The 25555-nt window shown below is 40.9% G+C and overlaps 1 protein-coding gene across 1 annotated transcript in view; it reads left to right on the top strand.

The window, feature by feature from the left end:
- Positions 1 to 203: 203 nt before the first annotated feature.
- SECISBP2 (SECIS binding protein 2) overlaps positions 204 to 25555 on the top strand; it is a 36803-nt gene continuing 11451 nt past the window's right edge. Inside the window, exons 1-7 of the mRNA XM_082243193.1 lie at positions 204 to 408; positions 5361 to 5521; positions 15161 to 15331; positions 17635 to 17745; positions 18844 to 18982; positions 22958 to 23127; positions 24637 to 24799. Coding sequence (XP_082099319.1) covers positions 396 to 408; positions 5361 to 5521; positions 15161 to 15331; positions 17635 to 17745; positions 18844 to 18982; positions 22958 to 23127; positions 24637 to 24799 — 928 coding nt within the window. The 5' untranslated portion in view covers positions 204 to 395. The remainder of the gene's footprint in view (positions 409 to 5360; positions 5522 to 15160; positions 15332 to 17634; positions 17746 to 18843; positions 18983 to 22957; positions 23128 to 24636; positions 24800 to 25555) is intronic.

Below are 25555 nucleotides of genomic sequence, written 5' to 3'. Positions count from 1 at the left end.
GTCTTCCCACACCCTATGAACAGGCATGAAAACATGGGCTTTGTCACTAGAGCACGACTCTCCTTGTAATAGCGCTTCCAGACTTTATACTGGAGATGGACAGCCGCGGCCATATTGTTGTAGCCCTTTTAGGTTACAATTTAGGTAGTGGACTCCACCAAAATGTTTCCTCTCATGGAGACAACCAGGAAGTGTGCCTCTTCCGTGTTTACTATCATTTCCGAAGTAATAGAAATGCGACTTACTTAGACGTCATGGCAGTGAGCAGTAAGAAACTTACCATGGTGGTTTTTGTCATGTCGGAGGCTTCGGTTACCGTGACTAGTAGATGATGTCTGTGCCCCAGGAGACCAGCACTCGGAGGAAGTAGTGTTGCAGCAGTACGCATTGCCGACATGCAGCCTGGGGGTGAGTTACAGCTTCTAGTTATCCCCACAACATTACTGGGGGACATAGCTGACAACACTTCCACAACACAACCTTACCTATGTTCACTGCTGTGTCAGGGCATCTCCCTATTTATTCCTCCACTGAGCTGTACAAAAACAATAAAAATATAAAGCCAAAACTGTTCTCTTTAGTAGTAGGGATTTTGTATGCTGTGTGTGTACCATTGGGGAAACAGTTGTCCCTATTGGGAAAATATATATATATATATATATATATATATATATATATAATATACACACCAACAAAGAGAGCGGCACTCACGAGTCTTGGAAGGTAAACTCACAATGACAGTTTTAAGCAATGTTTGGACAAGGTACAAGCTCGTCTTCCTCAGGATGACTGTCATTGTGCATTTACCTTTCAAGACCCTTGAGTACCACTTTTTCTTTGGTTTATATGCATTGCAGTCTCTGATGCGCACCCGGGCCCATTTTTTTTTATCCCTGATGTGTGTGCGGTGGCAGCCATTGGATAATATATAAATATATATATATATATATATGATTTTATATAGCACTGACCGTTTACGCAGCGCTTTACAACTTGAGGGTAGACAGTACAAATACAACACACTTTAATACAGTAGGAATCAGAGGGCTCTGCTGATTAGAGCACATATATATATATACATTGTGTGTGTGTGTGTGTGTATGTATGTGTATGTATATATATATATATATATATATATATATATATATATATATATATATATATATATATATATATATATATATATATATATATATATATAAATCATTTTTTTGTTTAAGTACTTATACAAGGTGTGTCTTAAAAGTTCAGTGAATGGTCTGATATCTCAGCGGCAACATGGACCAGGTACACGAGCATGCACATTAGGGCTGCACGATATTGGAAAAAAAGTACATTGCGATATTTTTTTTTCAACAACATATATCGCGATATTGAGAGAGCCGTCAATCAGTGCCGCAGCCTTCTTCTGATTGTATACAGGGACAGCCAGGGTTAATGTTACTGTAGGGATGGGATGGAAGTATTGCAGCAGCGCAGCCTTCTTCTGATAGTCATTGCACTCACAGTGGTGGTAGAACGTAGAAGAACACAGCCTGACATGACATCCGTCTCACACGTTCAGTCTGCCGCCCTGCAGCTAGTTCTCTTGACCGAGCGGTGAGCGCGGCACAGCGAACCAATCACGTCGTGAGTACCGGCACAGCGAACCAATCAGGTGTGCAGGCACGTGTGATTGGTTAGCTGTGCAGCTGCTCACGGCGTGCTGCTCACCGCTCAGTCAGGAGAACTAGCTGCAGGCATGCAGACTGAACGTGTGGGACGGATGCTGGGCTGTGTTCTGCTACAACCACTGTGAGTCCTGACTTCTGCCTACTATCGTATGTTCGGCGATGTGACTATCGCCCATGCTCGCAGCACGATAGTCGATATCACATCGACTATCGTTCAGCCCTAATGCACATGCCTATCCAGAGACACGTTGAGAAGCATCACCTAGCGTGGGGTACACGTGACCATCAGGGTAAATCCTTTGCAGGCAGTCAAACATAGTCAGTGTGAGAGCTAGGGTCACAGTGCAATGGATCAAAGAGCGAACATAAAGTTCTGCTACAAATTGGGGAAACCGGCGACGGAGACACATGAAATGTTGGTGCAAGGGCACGGGACTGAAATCAAGAGCAAAAAATGTGTTTATGACTGGTTCAAACTCTTTCGCCATGGGAAGGAAACAAGTGAGGATGAGTCACGTTCGACAAGCAGAACCCCAGATACGATTGAGCGAGTGCTACAAATGCTGGCATGAGATCGGCGGAATTTGGCATTGGCAAGGACACAGTACGCACTATCATCCGCAAAGATTTGGCTAAGTGGAAGATCTGTCCCTGGTTTGTGCCGCACAATCTGACAGACAAACAGAAAGCAAGAGGGATGGAAACTTCTGGAGATTTCATTACCATGTGTAATCAGGATCCATCCTTTATGCCAACCATCGTACAGGGGATGAGACCTGGTGGTAGCCAATTCTTGGCTCAGCGGGGCGTACCTGTTCTCAATTATCCACTGTACTACCCTGATCAGGCACCTTCCGACTTCCTTCTGTTTCCCCGCCTAAAGAGTGTAATGAAAGGTGCACATTTTGCAGATGGGGCGGTATTCCTAAGAATGTGTGACCACGGTTCTGCGATCGATTCCTAAAGAGGCCTTTGCTGCCAGTTTCCAGAAGATTTATGAATGTTGCCAAAAGTGAGTTCTGAAGGATGGCAATTTATTTTGAAGGCCACTAAAGGTAATTTTTTTGTATCTTTTTTGTGATGCCATTTGCTGAACTTTTTAGACACACCTCAGCGCCATCAGTTTACGCGGCGCTTTCATATATTATGCATTCACGTCAGTCCCTGCCCTCAAGGAGCTTACAGTCTAAGGTTCCTAACTCACATTTATACAGACACATACTAGGGCCAATTTATAAAGGGGCCAATTAACCTACCAGCAACTCTTTGGAGTGTGGTAGGGATTTTTCTCTCCTCCTGTCCTGGAGGAGAACGCTAAGGCTGGGTTCACACTGGTGTTGTATGGTTTGGGCGCAGTGAGATTCTATGCAAGTTTTACATGTTGTTTTAGGTGCAATTCCATTGAATTCTACTAGATTGTGCTTTTTCATGCATATAAAAGTCCTGCATGCTGCATCTTTCACAAAATGCACGGTCTACTAGAAATCAAAGGGATTGCATCTAAAATTGTGTGTGAAACATGCATACAATTGCACTGCGCCCAAACCGCAGCCTACTATTTTGAATTTACTGTACCTGGCCATTAAGCTTCTACCTTCCCTCATTGATTGATTTTTTTTTTTTTTTCTTCTCCCCTGTCCCTGTTCACACTACAACGCTGGTGTAATACGCGCTGGAGAAAAACGTAGACATGCTGCATTGTTCTGCATCGCAATGCACTGCTGTACATAGACCATGAATGAAGTGTAAATTTATCACACTTCTGTGAAAGTAGTAGTTTATGTTTTTTCGCCATCTGTGTCCCATTGTGGAGATTTCCCTTGACTGCCTGTCCCATAGCCAAACAGGAATTGAGAGAAATGCAAATTTTACTGCAAATTAAGGCAATCCCTTGGGGACCCCCAGGTCACCAAAAATAGTGTCCCCATTGAAAGCTCTCCCCTCTATTACATTTCTGGGGACAACTCAAAATGTGGGATTTTCTCTTACTTTCACTTTCAATGATAATGGTAAACACAACAAATAGAGAGGGTGAATCTCCTTAACCGGGACCCAGACAGCAAAAAAACTGACAAGCGTTCAAATCCTTCTCCACTCTATCCTAAACTAAAAACAAAAAGTTTTGCCTTCAGTTCTACTTTAAACATGAATTTCATAGATATAATGTTTATAGATGATGGACCACTGTGGAAGCTGGAAATCACTGCAGTAGTCATCACTACTACTATGTTGATTCCCACGATCTTCCAGATTCTTTGCTGAGCGTCTGGTCTTTTGCACACTGACCATAGGGCTTTGCACGCTTGGCACCACCACTATTCACAAAACGCTATTGAATACAATGATTGGATGAGGTGGAAAGGTGTGCCGGTGATGTCATTTTAAAGTGGAACTGAAGGGGTTTATACTCACCTTTCCAATGGTCTTGCACCAGCATCTTCTCCTGTGTGGCGGTGTTTGACTGTCCTTATTGGCTGGCACAGGAGGCCGTCATTCTGGCACACTTAGACTGGCCTGGCCTGGCGCTGTGTTCTTTCACCAGAAGGGAGATCAGCAGACAGTTGCTTGCTGATCCCCCTCTGTTACACTACCATCACCTGCCATGATGGTCCTTGGGCCTACAGGTGGTTCAGCGGAGCACCGGGTAAAATGGCTGGCAGGAGGAGGAGGAGTACAATCGGCAGGGTGCAGAAGTGATTGGGTGGCCTTACAGCTGCCAGAATAATTTCCATTAGACAGCCCAGCACTGGGTGAATAAGGCTGGCCATACACTATACAATTTTCTTATTCAATTTCCTTTAGATTTACCTTAAACTATGTAGTGCAAGGGCCTGCCTGATTGCATACAAATTGAAAGTGTTTAGGTTTGACCCTATATTACATGGTTTTGGTAAATCTAAAGGAAAGTTGAACAAGAAAATTGTATAGTGTATGGCCAGCCTAAGTGTGTGTGTGTGTGTATAACAGCCAGGAGTGTGTTTTTAAATCCCGTCTGTTTTTTTTTTTTTACCTATTTATAAACGACCATTATAGACAAATGGTTAAACAAACAATAAATAGTGCAATGCAGTAAAACTGCGCATATCACTGTCTGGCACAGCAAACACTAGGCCGCACACTAAGGACTGGTTCACCATTCCCGTGTGGTAAACTGCCACATTTTACTGTGCAGGAAGTCAGTTCTAGCCAGCAGTGCCTTACACTTTAAAAAAAAAAAAAAAAAAGTGTTTGCCTTCCTTTTCTTTCTTGGCGAATTCCTCTGTTCCTGTACGTATGGATTTTCGCTCACTTCTAGCCCCGATGACGAAAAAGATAGATCTCCCCAGTGGGACATAGACAATAAAAAATGACTGGTTACCATGTGTTACTGTACATTGTGTTTCAGTGCTGACAACTTCATAACAGATGTGTAAATATGTGCTTATAGTCCTTATTATGTCTGCATTAAAGCCTAATTGTAGTGCTAAAAACGTTCATTGTTACTTAGTGAGAACTATCTGGCCCTATCCTTTCCTACTGTATGGAGAAGGGTCAAACCTTTTATTTTCTGTCATTATCAGACAAGTATTGCGGTGAGATTAATTTTGAGGACTGGCAGATATTATCAGCCACTTGGTCTATGTGCCCTTCTATGGCTAGCCTTACTTTTCTTAGTAGTTTATTTTTGTGTGTGCTTTTTCTTTCCAGATATATCACAAGTGTCTTTTAGCAGCCCTTTTAGTCAAGAGACATGGGCCAGCAAAGTGAAACAACCTCCAAAAGCTAGGATCCTTCCAGCTACCTCTGTGAAACCTGTATGTTCTTCACCTAGCACTGCTGAGGATTCTAAATCGCAGACCTGGAATAAGGTAGGTCTACTTTTTCAAAGTAAAAATGCTGGAATAGAGCTAAAACCCTTATGTGAGAATCTGTTCAAGCTACTATATCAAATACTTATGCTATTGGCTTGTGTGCTTCTTTATAGTATCTCAATCTGATACATCATGCATAGTACTCTTTATTAAAGGGTTCCTCTGCTTATAGGTAATATTTTTTAGGTGGGTTACATAGTAGTTGAGGTCAAATAAAGACAATAGTCCATCCAGTTCAACCTATGTAGGTGTGTGTGGACGTATTCATTTCCCATACCCCTGAATGTTTTGATCTTTGAGATGTACATCCAAGAGTCTTTTAAAAGTAGCCATACTCCCCGTAGGTACCACCATTTGTGGAAGAGCGTTCCACAATTTTATTGTCCTTACTGTAAAAAAACCCTTGAGTAGCCTGAGGTTAAATCGCTTCTCCATTAATTGCATTGTGTGGCCACGTGTCCTTGCGACTGAATAGTTTTTTTTTTCTTTTTTCTATGCTGAGCTCACCATTGAGGTATTTGTAAATCGCTTGCATGTCCCCTCTCAGGCGTCTCTTCTCTAGGGAGAATAAATCAAGCACTTGTAAACACATCTCATAATTAAGGTCCTCCAATCCCCTAATTAGTTTAGTTGCCCTTCTTTGGACTCTCTCCAGTTCCAACACATCCTTTCTGAGGATTTGCGACCAGAACTGGACAGGGTACTCCAGATGCAGTCGGACCAGAGTTTTATAAAGTGGAAGGATTATAGCTTTATCTCTGGAATAGATCCCCTTCTTTATGCATGCTAATATTCTGCCAGCTTTGGCAGCTGCAGCTTGACATTGCATGCTCTTGCTTAGTCCAGGGATTCCCAAACTATGGCCCTCCAGTTGTTCAGGAACTACAATTCCCATCATGCCTAGTCATGTATGTGAATGTCAGAGTGTTACAATGCCTCATGGGATATGTAGTTCTGCAACAGCTTCAGGGCCGTAGTTTGGGAAGCCCTGGCTTAGTTTATCTTTTACTAAGACTCCCAGATCTTTCTCCATCCTGGATTCCCCCAGAGGTTCCCCCCCTATTGCGTATATTTTGCGTTTATGTTTTTAAGTCCCCAAGTGCAGTACTTACATTTCTCTACATTAAACCTCATTTGCCACGTAGTTGTCCACTCTGTTATTTTATTCAGGTCATTCTGTTAGATTTCTATATCTTGATGTGAAGTTATTGCCCTGCTTATTTTTGTGTCATCTGCAAAAACTGAGATTGAGCTAGTGATTCCGTCCTCTATGCTATTTATGGATAAATTGAACAAAACTGGACCCAGGACTGAGCCTTGGGGGACCCCACTTACCACTACAGACCAGTCTGGGTACACGTTATTTATCACCACCCTTTCGACACGCCCCTTTAACCAGTTTTCTATCCAAAAACAAACCTTGTGGTCGATGCCTGCAGACCTTAATTGGTAAATTTAACATTTGTGGGGAATTGTATCGAATGCCTTAGCAAAATCCAGATACACCACATCCACAGGTCTCCCCCTATCTAGCTCACAGCTCACCTCCTCGTAGAATGTTAACAGATTGGTCTGACAAGAACTTCCTTTTGAAAACCCGTGCTGATTACTGGTGATGATTCTGTTGACTTTAGTAAATTCTTGAATATAGTCCCTTATCATACCTTCCAGTAATTTACATACTATTGATGTCAGGTTGACTGGCCTAAAACTCCGCGGGATATGCCTCTGCCCTTTTTTTGAACATTGGTATCACGTTAGCTTTCCTCCAGTCACCTGGTACAGTTCCTGTCAAAATACTATCTGCAAAGATCAGGAACAGTGGTCTAGATATAACCTTACTGAGTTCTTTGAGTACTCTCGGATGCACGCCATCTGGCCCTGGTGATTTATTTGTGTTAATGTTATCAAGCCTTTCCATGATTTCACCCTCTGTTGACCATTGCGGCCAGTCCTGAGATGTGCTGCGCCATACAGTCATGGTCAGTATACCCCTCCTTTAAATCAGCTCATGGCTTCTTATAAGCCTTGGATACCCCCCAAGAGTGAGGGCTCCCTGCTATAGTTCCTGATTCTGTTCCTGTCCAACTGGAAGTCCTATGTGCTTTCACCTACAATTGCATGTTAATCTCCTCTTGTTACATTCCATATTTAAATAAATAGAAAAGTCAGCAGGGGCAGTCGGAACCCCTCATTATGCCCTCAGTAGTTGTTCAGACCCAGTAGTTCAAGCACAGTGATCTCACAGAGTCCTCAATATTGTCAGGTGTCAGGTTTAACTTGCCAATAGCTACCAAAAACTGAAATATCAGTTTTATGTTTTGTCTTTTTGTTATTAAATGGCTTTTCTAAGGTATTCTGAGTTTTAAAAATATGCCAAGGCTCACCCTTGCTTCGCCTGCTGCTTGGCCGCGCCTCCCCACCTGGGCACAGAGTGTCCCCTTTATGGGGTGCCTATGGGTTGGCTACGCCGGTTGAAGAGTCCTAGCCACAGCCCCCCTGGTTGCCTCTTATCCACCTACTCCTAAGTTTGACCCATGGTTATTGTAGCCATTATTTTGTTAGCGCATCTGGCTTGTACTTATCATGTCACTCTGTTTACCAATTGTTGTTACCTGTTTACTTTGTTCTCCAATAAAATGTTTGAACCAGAAAAATATGCCAAGGTTTAATATTGGCAATATAACGAATATTTTAATATTTGCGATGTACTGGGCCTAAAAAGTAAGTATTTTAGATATACATATCACAGCCAAGATGATTGCACTTGCTGAATTTGGAACGTTGCTCACACAATGGATATAGTTCAGTGCAAAAGGATGTGTGATTAGGAGTCTGAAAGACTGTCCACATAACATGAGCACATATTGGCCACCCTACATGCATGCTTTGTATGTGAGAAGCAACACTAAGTTTAAAGAGGAAGTAAACCCTCCTCTGCAACTTTTAATTATAGGTAAGCCTATGATAAGGCTTACCTATAGGTACTGTAAATATCTCCTAAACTTGCACCGTTTAGGAGATTTTTACTTTGCATGCAGCCAGTGACATCACTGGCGCATGCGCTCTGAAGGAACGGCCGCTCATGCGGTTCCTTCAGAGCCCCGTGCTGTGACCATCGGCTCCCCCGCGCATGCGTCATCGCAGCTCCAGCCAATCAGATGGCCGGATGCCGCAAACCCAGAAGAAGGGTGACCGAACATGTCACCCATGAGACAGGTGAGCGGGCGGCACTGCAATGCTTCATTCTAAGGTAAGTATTTCATAATGAGCTAGTATGCGATGCATACTAGCTCATTATGTGTTTGTGTTTCAGGTGTTCGTTTTTTTTTTTTTTTTTAGCTGATATTTCAGTTTTTGGTAGCTATTGGCAAGTTAAACCTCTTTAAGTTACACAAATCCCCCCAGTCCTACTTGGTATGGTTCACACTAGGGATGCACCAATACCTGTTTTTTAAGAGTGAGTATGAGGTTCAATACTTGTGCTCAAGTACTCACCGATACCTTTGCGATGCGATTTGAACCCATACATAATGAAATGGCTCGTATCGCACTGCAAGGAATTGCACGCAATTTGAAGGAGAATGTAGTGCAAATCCTGTCCGAATCTCATTCCTTTTTCTTGCACTTCTCCTGTTTGAAACCAAGCTGAAGTCATTATGACAAGCCTGGGTTCACATAGGAGTAGTGCAGAAAACCGCATGTGATTTGGACAGGAATCGCACCGCATTCCTGTTCAAATCACATGCAGTTCTGTGCAGTGCGATTTAAGCCCTTATTTTGTATGGGGTATCAGAGTATTTGCGCTAATCAAGTACTTGTGCAAATGCTTAATACCAGCACCGATACGGCTGTCAGTATATGTGCAATCCTAGTCCACACATTCCCATGCTTATACGTCATGCATTGTGGATGGTTTCTGCAGGCAAAGTAAACCTTTCCTATAAGACAGGGTTTGACACATTTGCTTTGTAACTAGGAGCCAGCTAAAATAGTTAGGAGCCAGGTTTTTTTTTTTTTTTTTTTTAAACAAAGCCTTATTTTTAAAGACAAACCCCTCCTCACCCCTCCTCTTATGTAGCCCTTGTGTATCATTACAGATGCATGACACAGGTTTACATACAGTTATGCCTCGCAGCTTTTGCCTAAAACCCTTCTTAGAAACCCACTACTACTGAATGCAACCCATTCAAATAAAAGGGTCTGTGCTGCAGCATTTAGGGGTTTAATATAGGTGGTGTGGAGGTAGCATATCATTGCCTAGCAATTGCTTCTGAAAAGCATTTCGTATGTGGATTGCTTTTCAGAGGAGTGGCAGTCTTTTTCAATCAGAGACTCAGAGCAGCAGAGGGGGCATTAGTGCAATTGTCTAGGGAGGAGGTGGTGTTTAAACTTACTGACCAATTTTTCAGCCTCTAGTGTGCATGTATTCCAATTTGCCACCCGTCCTGCAATCATTAACATACACACAGAAAGTGTGTCTGTGTGTGCATCAGGGAGTGGAGTATGGATGCAGGTGATGGGGTAGGCACAAAAGAGATTGGATAGATCATAAGGAGGCGGGAAAAATAATTGGCCCTTTCAGCAAACTGCACTGTTCACTCCGACGAGAGACACATGTAGTTAAAGACACCAAAAAAAAAAGTATCTGTCAGTCTTAAATGTAGTCAGCAGGATAGGCCATAAAATCCAGACTGATCTATAATGAGAAATTACACTTTTCTCCATGTGTCAGAAGGCAGTATTAACCATACAGGTTGACCATATATACAAGCAAACACTAAGGTGTTAAATGCCATTCATACCAGAAGCACCAGTCTGCAGATGTTAAGCTGTAAAGAGTTAACCATTTAGGTAAGCAGCAGTGTACATGTGTTGATTGAAGCAGAGTAGATAAGCACTGTCCTCCCCCTAGCATCCAAGGACACAGAGGGTTAATTACTAGGGAGTCCCTATTTCAAATAACAGGAGAGACAGTTTGTAAGGACTGGTATTTTACTCTCACCCCCTCCAGGATATACAGTATGTAGCTAGGCCCGTCTGCTGAAGCCACAATCCCACCAGCCCTGATGTGGCTCCATGTGTCACAAGACAGGAGCAGAGAGTGGAAGGAGGAGAAGTTCACCAGCTCTATCTCTCTTCTCCTGTCTGTGCGGAGGGGAGTAGGGAACTGTCAACACATGCTCTATGCTCCATGAGAGAGATGCTCTCAGAACGCTGCAGCCAGCCACCCCAATCGTGAATAGGCGGACAAGCCCAGGCTCTATGAAGAGTGAGAATTTATGGTATTTGTGTTTTGATGCTCGAGTTGGAGTTGAGCAATTCTGGATTGGGGAAAGCTATTTCACTAGGGGCATTGCTAACTTGGGTATAGAGGGCACAGAGATTTATGGGTTGTGTGCTGCTGAACCAGGGAAGTCATGTTAAAAATGTAGAAGAAAACATTTTGGCATATAGGTGTTTTGTCACCTGTTGTGCTTAGGCACACCGTTACCTGTTCACTAGTGTTACAAAAAGCAGATTTGTGACTGGTTCTCTTCATAGTGGCTCTAAAGCTAAACATTTTTGTATCTATTAGCCTTGTCTGGATTAAGATAGAAAACGCTTACCTGAGTCCTCCATCAATCCAGCGATGTGCCCAGGTGCAGGTTTTCTCTCCTCTCCCCCTGCTATCCCTACACTACACTGAAAGTAGCAGGAACCAATGACTCCTGCTGCTGTCAATCAGATACTGTGAGGAGGGAGCAGGGGGGAGAGGAGAGTGCTGGTGGGAGACCCCAAAATATGAGGTAAGGGACTGCTCTGTACAATACCATTGGTTCTCATTGAGACTAGGTTCACGCATGTCCAGCTACAGTTTGCAGTCCGATTTTAAAGGAGTGTGATGCAGTTTTGTTCACTGGTTCAGTTGTTATTCAGGTGGGAATTTTTACCTGAATTCGCACCTGAGCCGACCCTAAAAACGCACTGGACTCTTTTTAAAAACTGGCCGCAGCTGTTCCAGACATGTGTGATTCGGCCCCATTGTAAGCCGGTCCGGCTCACATGTTGTATGAATCAGATACGGTTCAAAATGCATCCAATTCACATATACACTTTATTACCAAAAGTATTGGGACACCTGCCTTTTACACGCACACAAACTTTAATGGCATCCCAGTCTTAGTCCGTAGGTTTCAGTATTGGGTTGGCCCACCCTTTGCAGCTATAACATCTTCAACTCTTCTGGGAAGGCTGTCCACAATTTTTAGGAGTGTGTCTATGGGAATATTTGACCATTGGACGAGAAGGCCTGGCTTGTAGTCTCCGCACTAAATAAACCCAAAGGTGTTCCAAACTCACTCATCCATGTCTTTAATGACCTTGCTTTGTGCACTGGTACAAATCATTTGATGGAGGTGGATTATGACATGGGGTTTTTCAGAGGTTGGGCTTGGCCCCTTAGTTCCATTGAAGGGAACTCTTAAGGAGTCCGCGTACCAAGACATTTTAAAAAAATGAATGCTCCCAAATTTTGTGGAAAAATTTTGGAGATGGCTACTTCCTGTTCCAATATGTGCACAAAGCAAGGTCCATAAAGACATGGATAAGCAAGTTTGGGGTGGAGGAACTTGACTGGCCTGCATAGAGTCCTGGCCTCACCCTGATAGAACATCTTTGGGAGGAATTAGAGCAGTGACTGCGAGCCAGGCCTTCTCGTCCAACATCAGTGACTGACCTCACAAATGTGCTTCTGAAAGAATAGTCAAACATTCCCATAGACACACTTCTAAACCTTGTGGGCAGCCTTCCCAGAAGAGTTGAAGCTGTTATGGGTGGGTCAATATTGAACCCTACGGGCTAAGACTGAGATGCAAATAAAGATCATGTGTGTGTAAAGGCAGGTGTCCTAATACTTTTGGTAATATAGTGTATGTGAACCGAGCCTTAAGGTTCTCGTATATTATTATACAGGATTTATATAGCGCCAACAGTTTGCGCAGCGCTTAACAAAATGAAGGCAGACAGTACAGTTACAATACAATTTGGAACAAAAGGAATCAGAGGGCCCTGCTCATTAGAGCTTACAATCTAAAAGGGAGGGTATATCTAGGTCAGAACATATTTAGTAGTAAGCCACATTCCACTTAAACTGGTCTGTAATGGTAAAGATGTTTATTTCAAGTATAACTTTTTTTTTTTTTTTTGTGGACAGTCCAGTTTCTTTTTTTTTTTTTTTGCTGTCTGTGCCTCCGTTAAGGAGATTCTCCCTCTCTATTTGTCGTATTTACCATAATTATTGAAAGTAAAAGAAAACACCAAATTTGGGGTTTTCCCCAGAAAAGTAATAGATGGGAAGTCTTCCAATAAGTACACTCATTTTGGTGATCTGGGGGTCCCCAAGAAATTCCCTTAATTTGCAGGGATTCCCTCTCACTTCCTGTTTCGCTATGGGACAGGAAGTGAAGGTAAAACTCTGCAATAGGACAGAGATGGCAAAAAAAAAAAAAAAAAATCTGACTGGTTATAACCCTCCCTTGCTCTATCCAAAATGAAAAAAAGAATAGTTTTGCCCATAGTTCTAGTTCAACTCATACAAGCTGTAACAAAACCGTCCTCCACTCTGCTTGTGTGCTTCCCTTAGTATACAGCTTCCTCCAGTCTGGACATAGAAACCAGATATTATAGCAGACCATACAAGACTAGCTGACAATAGCTTGTATGAGAACTAGAACTGTTTATTGAAAACTCACACAGAATTTATATACCACACAATTAGGTGAGCCTGATCACATTATCGTATGTATACAGCTGTATACAGGAATATTAACATAACTAAGGAACAAACAACATATACTATATGCTAATCCACCTCTAGCAACTAATAGCTGACAGTAATATATTTAACTTGAGCTAATTAATTAGTCACTTAAACCAGCCTACCTGGAGGAGAAAATACTAGCATAAGGGGATCCAATTACCATAAAATCCACATCTAAGCAATGCTTTGATTAATAAGGAATCGCAGACTGCATGACAACGGTCTACAAAAGCCTATGGGGCAAAGCTCATACAAAGTCCCAGTAGTCTAATACAGTGGAATTAACTTATCTTCATCTATTTCTTGAGGAATTTTATTAATAAATATTACTGTCCCAAGTGAAGGAGCCTCTCTAACTTTCAACACAAACCACACATATAAGACCCAGGATAACAGGGGTATTCTGTTATCGAAATGCTGAACCCCATATGGTTGTATGGCGAGTCTGGTTAGGGCAGACCACACTGGGCTTCTCAGTCACCCTGTGCCCCTAATAGACAGAGGGTGACTTACACATAAGAGGGGCCTGGGTAGATGAACAAGGAGTTTCCCAACCTCTCTAAGGTAAGCTGAGTTCCAAGGCCCCCCAACCAAATTGACTCTTGTTAAATGATATGTTCACCTTTGGGAACATCTTACATGTTCCGCCCATTTTTAGGGTGGAACATGTAACGTTCCCTCTTGTGCAGCGCCCCGATCCCCAATCCACTGCATTTGGTGACAGCAATGGTAGATTGTCTCCCCTGAATGTGAATGGGGAAGCTACAAGTACCCAGCTTGTAAGTCTCTGTGAATGACCAGAAGCCTGTTGAGGTAGTTCTGCTCTGGTAGTTCATGTCTCTTCCTGTCAGTGTGTATCTGCCTGCCCGTACGAGGTACGAGCAGACAGATACACTCACAAGTCTGCAGGAGTCGGAGTCCTGCATCGCACCTGTGATCTGGTAATAATGGGTGTAATGCTTTCCAGGCTCCTAGTAAAGGCACGTTTGTGTTTTACCTAAAAAAAAGATGTGCAATTATTTTATATATATATATATATATATATATATATATATATTGTGTAATAATTTTTTTTTCTTTAAGGTGAACCGATCATTTAAAGAAGTTGTAAAGGCTGAAGGTTTTTATTTACTCCATCCAGTCTATGCATGAAGGTAAAAAAAAAAACCTTCAGTATGCAGACCACCCCCCTAATACTTATCTGAGCTCACTTTTGATCCAGCAATGTGCACAAGAGAAACTGCTATCCTGGCTTTCTGCCTCCTCATTGGCTCAGAGACAGCAGTGGGAGGCATTGTTTTTCTCTGTGGCCACTCCTCTGACCAAGCATGCCACAGCTGAGCAGTCTAAACAAGAGTAAACCACTTGGATCCCATGATTCCTTGCTATGCGTAATGCTGGCAAATATAATTATCAATTAGGGATCAGGATCATCTATTGGTACACCCTGAGGTCAAGAAATGATCCCTTTTGATTGTTTCTGCTGACAGATTTTCCAAATCAGTGGTGGAAAGCATCTAGAATCCTTTGTGCCGCTATCCTCTGAGTTCATTAACATCACCAGGTTTAAAATGGATATTACAAAACTCTGAATTACTGCAGAACTTACATTTTACACCTTTATGTGAGTTGAATCCAATTTATACATATTCTCAACAAGGAAACGTATTTCAGAATCAATACATTTTTTGTGTGTCTCTGATCTCCTGGGACATGTAAAAACCTCCAATATATCTTGATTCTAGACCACTCCTAACATGCTGTAATTGTATTGATTGTCAAATAAAATGTAAAGGTTTATTTAGTAGCTTATTTAATGAACCTTTTCTTTCTAGATGTTAACATCCCCTAATTTAGCTACTAAAACAGAGGCTGAAGAAGTGGTTGCAAAGAAAAAGAGAAAAAGGAAGAAGAAAAATAAACCGAGTCCAAACAATGAACACCCCGAAAATGTTTCCAGGTTTGCAAATGAGAACATTGTTATACAGGAACCCCCAAAATTTCAAGTAAGTTGTATAATAATTATTATTATTTATTCTTTTCAGACCCCATTCAGACTAGCGCGACTTGGTCGCTTGCCATTGATTAGTACAGGACCCGTTCTAATAGGAGCGACACAAGTCGCTCCGACTTAGAAAAAGGGTGCTGTACTACTTTGGGGCGACCTGGGAGCGACTTGCATAGACTTCCATTATGTGAAGTCCCTGCAAGTCGTGCCGAAGTCGCGGTGCACGCTGTGCACCGCGACTTCACAGGTCGCCCCTCGAAGTCGGATCGCGCCAGTCTGAATGGGCTGTAAATGTGTGCCTGTTTTATTGTTGCAGGTTAAATGGACTGTTTAGGTAGGCAGTCACACTATGTGCCTGCTATACTTTGTACTTGTAAAGAAAAGTATCCTGCTCTCTTTGTATTGCTTCCTTTATGTGAAATCCCTGGTGTTCCTGCCAGTCCCTCTTCTTCCCTATTAAAAACTGACCACACTAAGCAGGAGAGCACATTGTGGTCAGTTCTCTAGATGTACTGGGAACTCAGCCTGCTCTCCTCTAATGATCAGACTTGTCTTACATCCCCCCCCCTTCCCCTCAGGCACAGCCTTACACTGGGAAGATCAGTGTGCTGTTTCTCTTCCCCCAGCTCTTATGCAGCTGAGAACAGAGGGGGATGTGATCACTTCCAAAAGAAAGGTGGGGGGGGGGGGATGGTTATAATGAATTTTATTATCTATACAAAAATGTTTTACCTTTTCATTTTTACAGTGCCTTAACCACTTCAGCCCTGGAAGGTTTTACCCCCTTAATGACCAGGCCATTTTTTGCAATTCTGCACTGCGTTACTTTAACTGACAATTGCGCAGTCGTGCGACGCCGTACCCAAATACAATTGATGTCCTTTTTTCCCCACAAATAGAGCTTTCTTTTGGTGGTATTTGATCACCTCTGCTATAAACAAATAAGGAGCATCAATTTTGAAAAAACACCAATTTTACTAGCTTCAAAGATCTGAATTGGGTGAAGGGAAAGGGGACTGCTTTAAACAGCGACAACTGTAGTGACAAGTAACATACAGTCATTGCTACTTTCTCTGCATGCTCTGTGTTGGTGGGACTACATTGCCTTTGAAAGTAAAACAAGCACAACACTTTAAATTCAAAGTAATAACCATGTAACAAACCGTGCAGAAAAAGATAAAAACTACATGAAAATGCAATTTTTCAAATTCTTTGCTTTTAATTTCTACAAAAATGAAGAAAATAAAAATATATGTATTCAAATCTCCACCAAATTAAAAATAAGTTCACCTTTAAAAAATAAATGCACATGCTCTCGCAGGTAAAAAATGTGAATTTTCTTTAATTTTTTCAGCAGCCTAGTTTTATTCATTCAGATTCCTGTGAATTTATGACCTATTGTGTTGTTTTTAAAATGTGACAGTGAGGAGAGGATCCCCTGCTCTCTGTCAGAGGGGTAGGGGGTGCTTTATAGTAACATGTTACACCCAAAATATGGGTGTAACCTTTTACTAAAGGTGAACTTATCCTTTAAAGGATAAGTTCACCTTTTACAAAAAAATAATAAATGCACATTTTTTTTTTCTCAGGTAAAAAAATGTGCATTATTTTTGTTGCAGCAGCCTGGAAAGCATTGTATCAGCGGTTGGTAGATCGCTGATGTCATGCAGGACTCCTGCAGACCTGTCAGTTTATCTGCTTGCTCGTACCTCATAGTGGCATCCGATACACTCTTGACAATGAACTACCACAGCGCTCACAGCGCCATGGTAATTGAGAACTGCAAACCGACAGCCGCTTAGAACACTGTGAATTAGTGACGTGGCTGTGGGGGAGAAAATCCCCTCTAGCTGTCAGAGCGGGGGCCAGTCCTTTACATACTGAATATGGGTGTAACATGTTATGAAAGGTGAACATATCCTTTAAAGCATTATTGGTCCTGAAAAAAGAGATGATTCAAAGCCATTTATTAGCCCTTGTAGTACAGTTACTATAAGACAGTTATTAAGCTATGTAGAGTAGAGCACAGTTGTAAATCTGCAAAGAACAGGCCATCTATCACTAGCAGGAAACTAGCTAGGGACTACCAATACATTAGCACATTGCCAGCAAAGCAGTGTGTAACATTACTCTATGTGGCAGCATGCATTTGTCACATATACAACCAGCTTCTCTAAATATAATATGCAAACATAAGTTCTCCTAAGTGTGTCAAGCACAGGCACTCTTTTCTGAAAGAACCCTGCTGTTTGTTTTATATTCTGTAAACCTGATTATTATACACAGTCTTTTTTCTAAAAGGATGATGAGGAATTCCCTGACTTGATGTCCTCTACTGGTGTTGCTGAAAGAGGTTTAAGACCTGAAAATAGAAGTTATTCTAGTTACAGCCGGGGACCTCGAGAGACATTGGTAAGAAAGTAAATGTTATTCAGAACTCCTCTAAAGCATTGCCACGGTATAGCTGTGTACCTCCGTGAATGACAATAGAAAAGAGGATTATTTTTTTTTTTGTACACGCTGTAAAATCTTTCTTGGTGAGTTGATTGGGGAACACAGATCCCAGATGTGGTTTCTATTTGTTTCCCACCTTTAGTCCATGTTTATATTGGGGTAGCACAGTGGTTAAGTGGTTAGCACTTCCGTCTAGCAGCACTAGGGTTGTTTGTTCAAATCCCAACCACAACACTACCTGCCTGCTATACCTCAAGGTAAAGCTGGTTACCCTTATAGATTTTATTGTGTGCACAAAAAAAGGTTCTTCATGCCACCTTGATATTGTTTAGTCCTACAACACTGCAAAAAAGAACCATACTAACATTTTTATATATGAAGTCACACAGAAATATTTCTGATGGAAGAATATGAGTAAATGTCTCCAAAAAGTATCAGTATAGCTTAACAACATTTAGATGCTGGGTTTTTGGGATACTATAAAAACAATTGAGATAAAAATGTAAGCAATGCCATCAGCCTTTAAACAAGCTTAACTAGAAAACTTAACAGAGCTTAATCCACTCTATTAAATTAGGAAAGGTAAAAGAGTGGATGTCTGTTATATTTGAAGCAGAACTTAATGCAATTTTGACGCAACTTTGGATGGGTGCAACTTACTTGTTGTCCCTCTGCAAAGTCGGACCCACTGTTGTATGTACAACTTTCATCCAACTTTTTAGGGTTAACATGAAGTCTATGGCCCTTAAGTTGCATGAAAGTCAGACCAAAGTAGTGCATAAATTACTTTGAAGTTGTTGCAGTGGTTATTATTGGAAAACAAGGGGTACAACTTATCATATGACTTTAATGACCAAAGTCGAATGACGTTGCACAAGTGAAAATGGGGCAATAATTTTACTTTGAAACCATTGCAGAAGGTAACCAGACACTTAGGCGGTTATCATGTTCCTCTCCTAGGAACCATTTTGCAATGCTGAATTGTGAGTCTTAGCTGGAATTAACCTTTTGCCCATTGAAGCACAGATACACCTAATATATCCTTAAATCTCCCAGGAGTCATCAAAGACAAAAGGCAGTGGCAGAAAGAGCAAAACTCCTGTACAGCTGGATTTAGGAGGCATGCTGGCAGCACTTGAGCAGAAACAACACATAGATAAAATCAAACCATCTACTAAGCCAGTCGTCTTGTCTGGTAAGTGGGATATCAATGTGATATCTATATGTTTTTCCCGAAGTCCTTATACAATTCAATGAATCATCTTTGGTCTTCATTCACACTGGCACATATAGCAATAACTCAGTGTAGATGGTTTATGCACCAAGGGAATGACAAATGTTCTGTGCAGCCAGCCTGTTAAAATCAATGCAATACTGAGAGATACTGTGGCTGTATGGATTTTCCCATACGTGCCAATGTTTAAATAATCTGCGTCCAATGCTGTGCATCTGTTCCTGTATGCATGTAAACACTGCCATATGCAGGAAGATCTGTAGAGTCACTGGGTCTCTCAGCATGTCATTGGTTTTAACAGGCTGTCTGTACAGAGCTCAAGGCTCATAAGCCCAACCCTCTGCACAGAGGTACGGGTTTATGTGCCCTTGTGAATGAATCTTTGATGCGTTCCTTGTCCTCCTTTTACATTCATTATTGCACTTTGACCCCAACTGTTGAAAGATTTACTTGAACACCCCCTAATGAAATTTTGATGTGCTTGGAGAATTATTTTAGCATCAAACAGTTGGCTCTTAGGCTCGGTTCACACCTATGCAGTTTGCTTTTAGTCGTTTCTGCAGTGCTTTTTGCTATTATTATTATATTATTATTATTATACAGGATTTATATAGCGCCAACAGTTTGTGCAGCGCTTTACAATGTGAGGGAAGGCAATACAGTTACAATACAATTAAAAACAGGAGGAACTAGAGGGCCCTGCTCGTTGGAGCTTACAATCTATGCATTTTGTTTTTGCACACATGATTTTGGTGCGCTTTTGTGTGTTGGATTTTTTTTTTTTTTGGCCAATTTGTTGTTAAGCAGATTAAAAAAAATGCAAATTGCGGCAAAAACACACTACACGCTTCTTCGCAGCTTCTCCATTAAAGTCTATTGAACCAAAAAAGCAAATAAATAAAAAAAAAAAAGCCCCTGACCCTTTCCAAAAAGGCAATGGATAAGAAAAAAAAAAACAGATGTGAACGTATCCCTTAGGTAACCATGTTAAATAAACTGTAGTGAGTTTCTGCAAAAAGCACCAAAAAACGCATAGGTGTGAACCAGGCCTTTGGCTGAATTTGCTGGGCCAGCGAGACCTACACAAATTGGAAGTGGTTTAAATTTGCACCATTTTTAGATTATTTTCCTTACAGTGGAATGATCGCCTTCCAATAATTTGGCAAACTTTTTAAATCCCTTTCGGGGGCCTTCTTTCCAGAGGGCCTTAGAGAGCTCTTTTTATCTTGGCATGATGACACCACAAACATTAATACCAAAGAGTACACCAGAGCTTAGATATTTGCAGTTCCACCTGCACACTCCCTAAGGAGGTTCTAAGCACTGGCGCCTAATCTGGAACTCCAGATTCTAATTCATGAATTTTGTGGTGATAAATGTAGGGGTGTATTTATTTTATCTACATTACAAATTTATCTTTTCATTAATTTGGATTATGAGAATAAATACACATTGATAATTTTATGTGTGACTTGTTCAATTATATCACATTTATCTGTGGGCACCATTTAAATGAAGATTTAATGTTTGCCTGATCAAATATGTTGAAAAAACTTCCATAGGGTGTAAAATGTTTTTATGACTGTGTGTAATTAATCAGCTCAAACGTGTTTGGAATGGCAAACTTGTTTACCATTTTTAGATGCTGAAGAATTGAAAGTGGTATTAAAACCCAAAAGCAAACATTTATTATATTTCAGGTTACCAATTCTTAAATGTGATGGCTGTATTAGTGTTTTTTTTTTTTTAACTCCAGTAGTAAAGGGTATTGATCAGAAATAAATAGCACAATGCATACATACATTGTCAACTGCAACAACAGTGTTCCAGGATAAAAACCTAATACGCATTGATCATTTAGTTTCAGACTGTAGCCATGCTAACATCATAAACTTCACCAGCAGCACCTTACAGTAAGCATAGAGGTGGTAAGGCAGTCCAATAACAATACAACAATACACGCTATTCCAAGATTCTGTCAATGAAAATGTCAATGAACGATAAGCCTGGCACAGCCAACCAATGTCCCCATAGCTTTTCAAACTTCCCTAGGCAACCGCTGTATTGAAATATAACTTTTTCTAACCAGAGGATATCTCCCATGTGGTTAACCCATTCCCTATGAGTTGGAGACTGATCTGACTTCCAATATTGTAGAATAATGGGCCATACACACTATAAGATTTTCTGAAGACTTTTTCCTTTAGACTTACCAAAACCATATCATATGAGGCAAACCTAAACACTTTGAATTTGTATGCAATCTGGCAGGCCCTTGCACTACATAGAAAAGGTAAATCTGAAGGAAAAAGTCTTCAGAAAATCTTATAGTGTGTATGGCCCTTTAGTCTCCTTGCCTGAAATAGTGCTCTATTAATTGCTGGTGTCTGAAACTCAGTTAAGTCGTACTCCTCTAGAATTACATTTGGCACAGAGAGTGGAGGATTGCAGGATCCCAAGTGGTATAATTTCGGGGACGGGGGAATGGGCTAGAAGGACAATGTAAAGCTGTAAAAGCCTTTGTGTTGTGTTGAGAGCTGGTCAATACAGACTCTAAGACATTATCCCATTGGTATTTCTCAGCAATGCCGACATATTTATCCCATTTATCTTTAGCCTTATATGGGTATCCTTCCAAAGAAGGAAGGAGCACATCATAGATCCATAAAATAAAACCTTTGGTTCTCGTGACAGATTGTGCATAGTTAAATATAGGGGTAGGGGAGAGGTTCCAATCTCCTGTGGATCCCTGGGTTCTGACTTCATGCAAAAGAGATTTTTTTCTTTTTTTAAGCTTTCTTTCTTTCTTTTATAGGTACTTGGCCAGTAACTCAATTTGTCAACAAAAAAAAAGCTATCCTGCAGATGTTGCAGTTAGAGTATTGAGACAAACCATTTAACACTGACCGGGTGCTCACAGTGGTCTGCTTTTATTCATTTATATAAAAGCTTTATCCCAAAAAGAACAAAACTGTTGCTGTAACTGCTTAACAAGTGTTTGGAGTTTGGCTTCAATTTTGTTTAGTGTATCTAAATATTCTAGTACATCTAAGGCCTCATGCACACAGGATGTTTTGCAAACTCTCCTAGAAGCCTTGAATTCTGGCAGCAACATTTTTAGCAGAAAAAACACCTGACGCTTGTAAAAGTGCCTAACAATTTAACAAGCATTTAGGTGCATTTAGAGGCGTCAATTGCTTGGACGGTAATTCATTTAATTGGCCAGAATAATAATTTATTTTGTCCATTGAAGTTAATTCCCACTCAAGCGCTAAAAGTGCCAAACATTAACACCCATCAACCGGCAATGTTTTATTTTTGTTTTCCTTCCTGTAAAAGCCCCTGCCATTTAACGCTGCTAAAAATCTATGTGTGCTTGGACTCATAGGCATACATGCTTGGGAGTTTAGCGGCAGGAAAAAAAACGCCTGATGCTCCTTGAAGCGGCTGCAAAAACATCCAGTGTAGCCCAATACCCCCCTTCCCCCGGACTGATAATGTTGCTGTCCAAAGGTGCCCATGTTGCTCCTTGATCCAGAGTGGAGGCACCCCAATCACCAGGTAAAAACAGAGGAAAGGAAACTAAAAAAAAAACAAATGCAGTCACCACATCTAATGATTGGTAAATTGCAGTATATTACATTTTTGGTTTTGGGATTAATACTGCTTTAAGCCTTGCTATATTCACATACAATATATATATATATATATATATATATATATAAGTTGATCAGTTTACATTGAAAGGTACTTTTTAACCGGCCATTGTTGCCGACATTCAGTCCGTGTGTACCCGTGCTTGTAGATATTGCTACAACGTGCAAATTTATTATAGCCAATTGTGTGCTTCTGACATTGTAACAATTGTTTAAGGAAGGCCCTTCTGTAAACAAGCACCAGTTTCCATGTGTTTCTTATGATATATTTGTATTCTAGTTGGTAGTGGTGTTCCTGTGCTATCCAGAGAGCCCAACAATATATCTAAGAACCCTCAGGCAAAGCAAGGCCCGGCACCTCACAATCCTCTTGATTCTAGTGCTCCTCTGGTCAAGAAGGGAAAGCAGCGAGAGGTGCCCAAAGCCAAAAAACCAACTTCCCTAAAAAAGGTTTGTATTCACTGATATTGAAATGTTGCTTCTAAGCCTGTAAATAAAACATTTCTTTGAACATTTTAAGTTTAATGAAATGCCAATATACATAAAATTATTTTTGATTTATACTTTTAGAAATACATATGCAGGAATTTTACATGCAGCTTATTCCTGATCACATGGGACACATTGTGCAACAAAAGTCTGTCAGTTTTTTATACTATGTTTGCAAAGCTATTTCTTCTTTTTTGTTAAATGGGGGACTCCAGGAAGTACAGAATAGGCTTTTTTTTTAGTTCAAATTAATTGTTTGGATCTTTGGCTTCAAGTATTGGTCCCACCTGTGTCAAGTTCTTCCATCTTCCTGGATGTAGGGAGTATATGTTATAGGCTTGACAAACAGCAAAGTAATCAGAGTGGAACACAGTTGCTGGAGATTTGAGGTCAACTGTAATTAGCACACTACAGTGACATGACCCTAAACTACCAGCTTGCACACTAATCATTTGTTTGCCATGCTTTATGCCTTGTTTGTGCAGCCCCTTCCTTATACCTTATAATCTAGTATTGTAAAAAGGTAGCTGAGTCCCCTTGTGCCAGGGTATCATTGAACTTGATGTAATGATGCTTTAGTGCAGAACAATTTAACATTTGGACCTCTAGTCAGTCACAAACTTCAAACATTTGAATATTGTATGCGTTAGAATTTCTGTAGTTATAACGCACTGTGCCTATTTTGCAATGTAAATAGTTATGTCCTTTTATGGAGTGCAATTTTAGGTAAGATATACAGGCAGTCTTTGGAAGAGCAGACTATTCGTTATGCAGTAAAGTCTCATTATGTGACGCTTTTTTGGTTAAAGTGGAACTTTAGTCAGAAAATTAAGTTCAGCTAGATCACTTCAGGCTGACCCCTTTTGCAGGTATAGCTATGTAAAAGTCCCTAGACTGTGTAAAATCCAGTAATACACTGTCTCATCCTGCTCTGCACATGCTCAGTTGCTCTCCATTTTAGGCATTTTTAGGCACTGCCGAAATTGTAGAGGCCGATCTGCTGACAGCCTTAACATTGGAATTAAACCCTCCTATCCTTTACAGCCAAGGAAACTGCTTCTGTTTGATCTGCAACTGCCATGGTGCTGCACATGTGATCAGTAATGACATCAGCCATTTAGTGGTTTGACAGTTTGGTTGAGGACACAAGCAAATGTGACAGTTAGCAATCCTGGAATTCCAGGAATGAATGTAACTGGTTTTTTTAACTGTTAAATTGATGGGTTTAGTTCTACTTTATGATTTACTGCTGTTCAGGGGCTCTGGACTTCCACAAGATGGCTGCCTCCAGTAAGAAGAAACAGGAACAATGCTGGAAGCAATTAAAGCACACACGAATATTGGTAGCATAATTATTAATGTGGAATGTATGTTCCTTGCTAAAAAAACATTATTTTATAATACTTTTTTTGGGTAAAATTCCGCTTTAACTTCCTGTAATATATGCATGTTCCATTTTCACATTTTCAGATTATTTTGAAAGAAAGAGAACAGAAGAAACAGCTGCAATCTTCTGTGTCCCAGGATGCATCCCAGAAAGTGGAGGAAGCTCCTTTAGATGATGCTGAGGGAATAGTGGAGTGCCAGGATGTGTCTGAACAGCCTCTTGATTCTCCAAGCCCAGAAGATATAGGTATCTATCTTACATTACATTTTTGGATTACGTTTGAAAAAAAAAAAATGCAAGTGCTCCTAACACATTAAGAATGCCACTCATAGGCCTTGCCATTCCACAGATTTTCCATCTTATTTCAGTGAAAAGGTTTATACCGCTATTCCAAACTTTCCGAGAAGTGGAAATACAAGCAGTCCCCAGCTTACAAACAAGATAGGTTCTGTAGGTTTGCTCTTAAGTTGAATCTGTATGCAAGTTGAAACGGGTACATTTTTTAAGTGTAACTCCAGACAAAAAAATAATTTTAAAGTTTTTTGAATAGCATAGGGAAGGATTAACACCCCCTGTAATGTTTGTTTTGCTGTTGGTGCCCATGTTCAGAAGATTTCACCTCACTTTCTGTCCTTGTGGCAATTTGATTTTGGAAATTTGGGGTTGTGGAAACAAGGATTGGTGATGATAAAGCTTTAGTGGAGAAACCTTTTTCCTATGATAACTTTTACAGGAGTGAATTTCCTTTCCTAGGGGTAGATTTATTCTCACTTCCTGTTGTCTCCCTCCCTTTGTAAGTATTAGTCGTATGTTTGTAACTCGGGGACTGCCTGTATTCATGTACCACGAATATATCTGCCTGTAGGGGTTCATTCACAAAGCACATGCTTTAACCATCTTAAAGTGATTTGTAAGAGCCCATTCACACTGCAGCGGCACGACTCTGTACTACTTAGGGGGCGACTTGTGAAGTCCCGTGCTCCGCGACTTCAGAGCCACTTG

Source organism: Pelophylax lessonae (genome assembly GCF_965119305.1).
Source record: "Pelophylax lessonae genome assembly, chromosome: 1".
Taxonomy (NCBI): domain Eukaryota; kingdom Metazoa; phylum Chordata; class Amphibia; order Anura; family Ranidae; genus Pelophylax; species Pelophylax lessonae.
Note: the sequence above shows the minus strand (reverse complement) of the source record. Positions and strands in the feature narration are given on the sequence as shown.